This window comes from Lates calcarifer, unplaced genomic scaffold, assembly GCF_001640805.2.
Source record: "Lates calcarifer isolate ASB-BC8 unplaced genomic scaffold, TLL_Latcal_v3 _unitig_947_quiver_1216, whole genome shotgun sequence".
Lineage (NCBI taxonomy): Eukaryota > Metazoa > Chordata > Actinopteri > Centropomidae > Lates > Lates calcarifer.
In genome coordinates this window covers 1-7,300 of record NW_026118114.1, presented here as the reverse complement: position 1 = coordinate 7,300, position 7,300 = coordinate 1, and the positions used below count along the sequence as shown (strand labels likewise).

Sequence of the window (7,300 nt, the reverse complement as noted above, 5' to 3'; positions counted from 1 at the left end):
GGACAGCAAATCACTAAAGCTTACCTGGCACACTGGGTATCGCCATCATGGGCTACATTTCCAACATGCTGAGACTGGTTTATGGAGGGTACACAGAGAACAAGTCAAACTTTTTTCTGCCTGACCTGGCTATGCAATGTGTGTACAGAGAATTGTCTGGAGCATTTAATAACAATACATCAAACAAATGTGTTTGTTAAGGTCATCCGTTTTATCTACCCTGAAATCAACTCAGGCATTTTGCTGTATATCTTAATGTTTGCCAACCTTTGCAAGATAAATTTCAACTTTAAAATTGAAATAATAAAGTTTGACAAAGAAAAGCAAGATGGCAACTGTGCTTTCCCTTTTTAGCTGCCAGATCCTTGGTGCACTCCTGTGTAAATAAACATCACTTAAGCTTATAGTAAATGAATAATAAATTAATGTTAAAGTTACTAAAATAGTAAATTTATACTATTTATGGTTTTTTGGGGGACTCTCCAAACAATGGGGAGGGCCCTCAAATAGTTTGTTTTTATCTATAGTTTTAAAATTGAATGTTATCAGCTTTATAATTAAACTAGTAATGCTGACTGAATAGTTTGACAGACAGTTTCTTGTATCTGAAATGATATAAGAGTCTTTGGTGGGCCTCTCTCTTCCCAACAGCAATGTGGAGAAAAAGTGTTGTCTCCAAATGCCGTAGTTGAACAGATTCCAACACTGAGGACTTGAAGCTATTGCGAAATTTAAAAACAAAAAAAAAAGTAAAGTAAAATCAGATCAACAAAAGAAAACAATTGAAGCAAAACAGATGTGGAAACAGCTGTTGACAAAATTCTTGGGAACACTGATTACCTGCAGTCTGACAAATTGTTTTAATGTGTGTAGGTTACAACAGCTACAACAGCTTCAACATCTTATCAACATCTGTCATGTCACTGAGAACAAAAGACTAAAAGACAAAAAACTAAAAACCATCTCAAGCAGACATTTGCAGTTTACACCAAAAAGTGTGAGTGTTTCATGAGTGCTCCCTCAGACCCTGTCTCTAGCGCTTACCCATCTCTCTTTAACCAAATCCTCCCTTTCATCCTCATCACCTCTCCAGACCTGCCATTTTCCATCTGTCCAACAGAGGCCCCTGGCCTTTCCCTCCTCTTATCTACCTGGCTGCCCCACTCATCCACACACCTGATCCCACTTTTCATCAGCCCTGTACTCACCCTGGTTGTCTCCACCTGCACGTCATTGCCTAATTTCCTTGTACAACATATATCAGTTCTCCTCCTTTGATCTTCCTTACCAGAGCATTTTGTTGTGTCTGCTGTACCAAGGCTTGGTTCCTTATCTCCGCCTGGCCGCATCTCAACCTTTTGCTTGTTTATTGGACTTTGGTTTCCTGCTTGTGTCTCAATTTTATTGCCTTGTGTGGCCTGCGTTTCATGTCTCTGTTTTTTTTTTTTCTCAGTTGCAAGAACAACCCTTTGAAATAAGATAAGGTTACTGTCATGTGGTTCCATTTTTGCGATTGCATTTACAAGTATTACTGATGCCAGTAATAAACCTTCAGCAGTGTCAGAAGTGTTTAATAGCTTTAACTGAGCTGTTATTTAACTATCATCTATTTCTAATAACTTTTATTACTTCTATTAGTCTCCAGAGTTTTACTATATATCATAGGATGCAACAGAGTACACTTGTTGGAAACGGACATTCATTTCGCAAATACTGTAAACATGCGTCTTATTCTGGTGTCTTTTATGATACAGTGAGACAGTAATCTTCCCTCTGTGTATTTAGATGACTTTTTACCCGGGCTTAAGTCCAAGGAAAAAAATAATACCTGATGAGTTTTGTGTGCGTCTCTATTAAGACCAGCGTTCGTGTTTAATTCATATTTAGATACATACATATTTTTCCCACACAGCAGACGACAGCAGTGGCTTTTACGTTGCGTCATCATTGCGTCTGACTATACGTCCTTGCGTCTGACGTAGCGCAAAACATCAGGAAGTGATACGGGCGGCCAACTGGCTAGCTCAAGGCTAGCGAGCAGCAGAAATGAATATTCACGTAAAAAGCAGTTCTGTGTATCTTCACAGTCTGGAACGAGACTGACATTTTGTCCACGGTAAGACAGGTTTGCACCAGAAAAACTATGTGATTTAGATGTCAATCAAGTAGTTAGATATGGACGAAGTGGGTTAGCTTGATGCTAATGTATAATGAAGTGACAAGGGGTACATAACCGTTAATGTAGGTTATGTTAGAAATGGTGGTCAGTAATCGCCCTACATTGTACCAGACAGTGGGACAGCAAATTCAAGCTAAAGGGACAATTCACCCTAAAATATTTCTAATGCTGGACAGCATCGAAAAGCTGCTACATTAAGTAAAAATACACAGAGACAGGTACTGAGGAATAGAGGGGGTTTTGCTGGGATGCGAGCAGGCAATAAACCCCACTGATATGCAATCAGCATTCGTATTGGGTAACATAAAGAAAAAAGTGTTCATAATGCACTAACAATCAGGTAAATCTTATCAGGCCAGTTTGTGCAGCTGGAATCTACCATACCTAAGTTGAAGAATACCAGGATATCAGAGCTGCAACGATTAGATTAGTTGGTAGGTAGAAAAATAATCTATAACTCTTTTGATAATTGACAAGTATTTTTTCAAGCAAAAATGCCTCAGCATTTCTGGGCTCAGTGCTTTCAAATGTGAGAATTGTCAGACTTTCTTTGTCTTACCTTTCTGTAAACTGAATATTTTGACTTTTGGTCAGATAAAATGCAGCATTTCATGACATCATCTCCGGCTCGAGGATTTTGTGATCAGCATAGTAGCGACTAGTTAGTATTACCAAGAATGACCAGATTTTAAAATGTACACTAACTGATGCATTAACTTATTTCAGCATTGAGGAAGTGCACAGCCGCACAAAAAAAGTCTACAATGGGTCAACGAAGGCGAGCAGCGGCTGTGAAAAATCCTTCATCTCAGGGAGTCTCTGGAGGTCCTGCAGAGTCTGTCAGGGTTTCCAGCAGGAAGCACAACATCTGCATGGTGTCTGACTTCTTCTATCCGAATATGGGAGGGGTAGAGAGTCACATTTACCAGCTTTCCCAGTGTCTGATTGAAAAGGGACACAAGGTGGTGATTGCCACCCATGCCTACGGCAGGAGGAAGGGTGTCAGGTACCTGACCAATGGACTGAAGGTGTACTACCTACCCCTGCAAGTGATGTACAACCAGTCCACAGCCACCACCTGCTTCCACAGTCTCCCACTGCTGCGTTGTGTGTTTGTCAGGGAACGCATCACTGTGGTGCACGCACACAGCTCGTTCTCCGCCATGGCCCATGATGCACTTTTCCATGCTAAAACTATGGGCCTCAACACGGTATGTGACTCATTATGAGCTGCATTAAATCTCAGTATCTACTCTCTGTGCTACAAATGATAAAAACCTAAAGTGTGTCATCATTTACAGGTGTTCACTGACCACTCTCTCTTCGGCTTCGCTGACGTCAGCTCTGTGCTGACCAACAAACTCCTGACTGTGTCGCTGTGTGATACCAACCACATTGTGTGTGTGTCGTACACCAGTAAGGAGAACACAGTGCTCCGTGCAGCACTTGACCCAGAGATAGTGTCTGTTATTCCCAATGCTGTTGACCCTACAGACTTCACCCCTGACCCTTCCCAGCGCCAAGACGACAGGATCACTATTGTTGTCATCAGCCGCCTTGTCTACCGCAAAGGTACAGAGAGTCAGACATTTCTGTGGACAGGACAGTGCTGTTTTTTTTGGAGGACTAAAGTTCAAGCCCCCAACTTGGTGCGAGTCATTTGCTCTTCATTTATAGAGTTTCTGTTACATTTTAATCTGGATGTCCAAAAACATTGCAGTACAGAATGACACAGAAAAAAGGTTTATTTTCTGTGTGGCCATTACATAATTTGTAATGACAAGTTAATTTACACTAGACAGTAAATGTTGCATTAGATTCATGTTGAAAGTGAATTTTTATTTCCTTTTCTAAGGAATTGATCTTCTTGGTGGAATAATCCCAGAGCTCTGCCTCAAACATCCAGACCTGCATTTCCTAATTGGTGGAGAGGGACCGAAGCGAATTGTGTTAGAGGAAGTGAGAGAGAAGTATCAACTACATGACCGGTATTGCTCATTTTTCCTGAGAATATTTGGCAGGGAAGTAGCATGTTAACCTCCTTCCTCAGCATTAAGCTGTGATGCGCATGGAATACATTGAGTTTCTGTATTAGCCTGTGTCATGAATGTCCAGGAATTAAGCAGTGACAGTATTAAATAGCCACAGATTGGATTGTGTGTGAAAGTGCTTTTGTATGTCTAACTTTTTTCAACTGGAACATTGCAGGGTGCGTCTGCTGGGGCTTTGGAGCATAAAGATGTTCGTGGCGTTTTGGTGCAGGGTCACATCTTCCTTAACACATCACTGACTGAAGCGTTCTGCATGGCCATTGTAGAGGGAGCCAGCTGTGGACTGCAGGTCTGGTACCATTTATATGGTAGAGCACATAATAGTGTGTAATGGAGGGCAGACGGCATGACAGATTTCAGTCCAGATACAAGAACCATGCAACCATACTGATAGCAAGAATAATGTTCTCTTTGACTTACATGGAAAAACATTTCATGTAGCTGGTGATGATTGTGAAACCTGCACTTCCTGTATTTACATTTGCCCTCTGAAACTCATTTTAACACAAACATAGACACAGAGTCTCTCTTTTTCTCTCTGTTCTTAAGTTTCTCTCAAAATTTGGTTGCACTCAGCTTAATCCATGTCAGTATGAATTAAGCCGACAGCATAAACCAAAGTAAATATATGAAGAATTCTTCAATTTATCAAATGTCAGAAGAATGTTTGAATAATACAAACAGCCAAATCAAACATCTGTCTGTCTCACCAGCTACACAAAAAACAGCTCTGCTTTACTTGAAAGAAATGGCATTACACAGCTGAAGATGTTGAAATTTTCTTGTCACAGATTTCCTGTGGGCATGTGCTCCTAATGTGGGTAGCGGCTCAACTGCGTTTCATTGCATGGCTTAAAAAAGTGTAGCACATAAGGGAGAAAAAAGGGGGAGAGGCAAAGTGAAATGGCCCTCCCAGGAGAGTTTGTGGGGAGAGAGATAATCATAATAATGAGCAGAAATTGTCTTATGTGCCAGATGGCAGCTGTCTAGCCAGGACAGTCACTACACATGGGAAAGTTTCATTTGTGGGTTGTCCCACAGGAAAGAGAAAATAAGGCTATCAGCAGCTACGTAAAAGAATGGCATTTACAGAGAGCTCTAAGGCGAGGAGGACCCTTAGTGGTAAATGTGGTCAGTTCCGTTTAAATTGAGTTGCACATGCTTAAAGGTTTATTCAGAAGAGTAGGCAGGTAGGAAAGGTCATTTATTGAGCATCAGCCAGGCAGTAAATCCTCATGCAGTTAGCTACAAAAGTGTGTTACAGTGTTACACTTAAATGACGTTTAGTTGGCAAGATGGATGCTTGTGCTGGTTGCCCACATGTGTTTGTTTTGCTGGACGCCACCATTTCTAAACCTTTACAACATAAGTGGTGAGTGCAACGTTAGCTTGACTCATATATTCAGAATAACCACAACTATGAGAATAAGACCCAAGAGTGTACTCTGCGTGTAGCACTGAAACCACAACTGTAATCCTGGGCATAGTTGAAAATGAAACAAAAATTGTACCCAGAGGAGATTGAGGAAATGACACCTTTCATCCTGATACTAAGACCATGTTGTATTTTATACTTTAGGAAGAGCACTTTAAAATCTTTAAAGCAATGCTAGAACAGATGCTGTTGTACTCTCACACTGATACTTGTACGTATATGTGTGTCTATGATGTGTGCATCAACTTTTTGTTTTATTTCTAAGGTGGTCAGCACTCGTGTCGGGGGCATTCCCGAGGTGTTACCTGAAGATTTGATTACCTTGTGTGAGCCCACTGTACGGTCATTGTGTGCTGGTCTGGAGGCAGTCATCACCCGGCAGCGGTCAGGCTCTGTCCCCTCCCCTGCCTCCATCCATGCACGTGTGCAAAACCTCTACACCTGGAGGAAACGTCGCAGAGAGGACTGAAAAAGTAGGTTCACCAACACCAAAACTGTCATTTCATTCAGTTATGTCCTGTTAGCATCACTTCACTACAGGTATTTACACTGCATCATGTGCATTTATTTGAGAATGTCTTGTTTCAGTATTTATTCTCTGGCAGACCAAAGTTAGCTACAACTGAACTGTTTCTGAGTTTAAATAATGTGGTTTCTGAGAGGGTGTGCATTTATATACACTTGTGTCAGTGGTGTATTCATCTTAAATCTGCAATGCCTTTTTTGGCCATTTGGGGGGCAGTGGAAACAACATATCTCCCATATCATCACATAATGGGTTGATAAGATAAACTTGTTACTTAATTACAAATCCAGCTGTTAAGGAACAACTGTATCATTCAATTGGAATTGTTTATCTGGCCACTTGGCAAATGTAAGTCTAATTTCACTCTGTTATAATCTGTATACTGTCTACTGACCAATTCCTGAGGGAAATACTTGGTGGTTTACTAAATGCTCCGCTGTGTTCACCAACTCGTTGCTAACTGTGTCTGTCTGCTTTGGTGCTGAACAGGTAGTGTGCAGTGGGTTCTCATTTCATACATCACTGTTATTAAAATACTGATTTATAACCTCTTAGAAACCTATTTTTTAAATGTCAGGTATATGAAAAATTCAATAAAAAAGCTGTAATCTGAAGAGAATTACAGAAACACAATTTCCTCAGCAAAGTTTTTCATGGAAAACATTTTAACGTGACCAGGTTTCTAGCTCTAAACGTGAGAGTGTGGATGACAGTGAGCCTCAAACAGGGGAAGTATTGCTGTGGCAAGAGAGCGGTGAGATGAAGTGAAATATCATTACACTGAAATATGCATTCTTATATTGGAAAAATTTATTCAGACTAAAGCTAAGGCTGACACTAATATCTAAAAGTTTAAGTCAGTTTTCCACAAACTATTTGTAAAATTCAAGCACTTTTGCACTTCACAAACAACTGTGAACGATAATGGCACAATCAGTTGTCACACACACATATACAAATGTAATAATTGTCATGTATCACTAATACAGTTAGAAAGACCTGCTTTCAAATTAAGATATGTGGGTAGGGGGGAAATATGATTACTAACCTGATGAATGTATACATAGACACAGTAACCAAGTTACTCCAGTGCATGTAAACATGTTTTT

The 7,300-nt window shown here is 40.5% G+C and overlaps 1 protein-coding gene across 1 annotated transcript; it reads left to right on the top strand.

Moving 5' to 3' along the window:
* Positions 1-1,959: 1,959 nt before the first annotated feature.
* On the top strand, positions 1,960-6,204 carry LOC108880487 (phosphatidylinositol N-acetylglucosaminyltransferase subunit A-like). Its single transcript, XM_018672025.2, is given in 8 exon segments — positions 1,960-2,116; positions 2,906-3,390; positions 3,481-3,751; positions 4,035-4,167; positions 4,388-4,395; positions 4,398-4,519; positions 5,931-6,113; positions 6,115-6,204. Coding segments are annotated over 7 exon segments (1,239 nt in total). The 5' UTR covers positions 1,960-2,116; positions 2,906-2,943; the 3' UTR covers positions 6,190-6,204.
* The last annotated feature ends 1,096 nt before the right edge of the window (positions 6,205-7,300 follow it).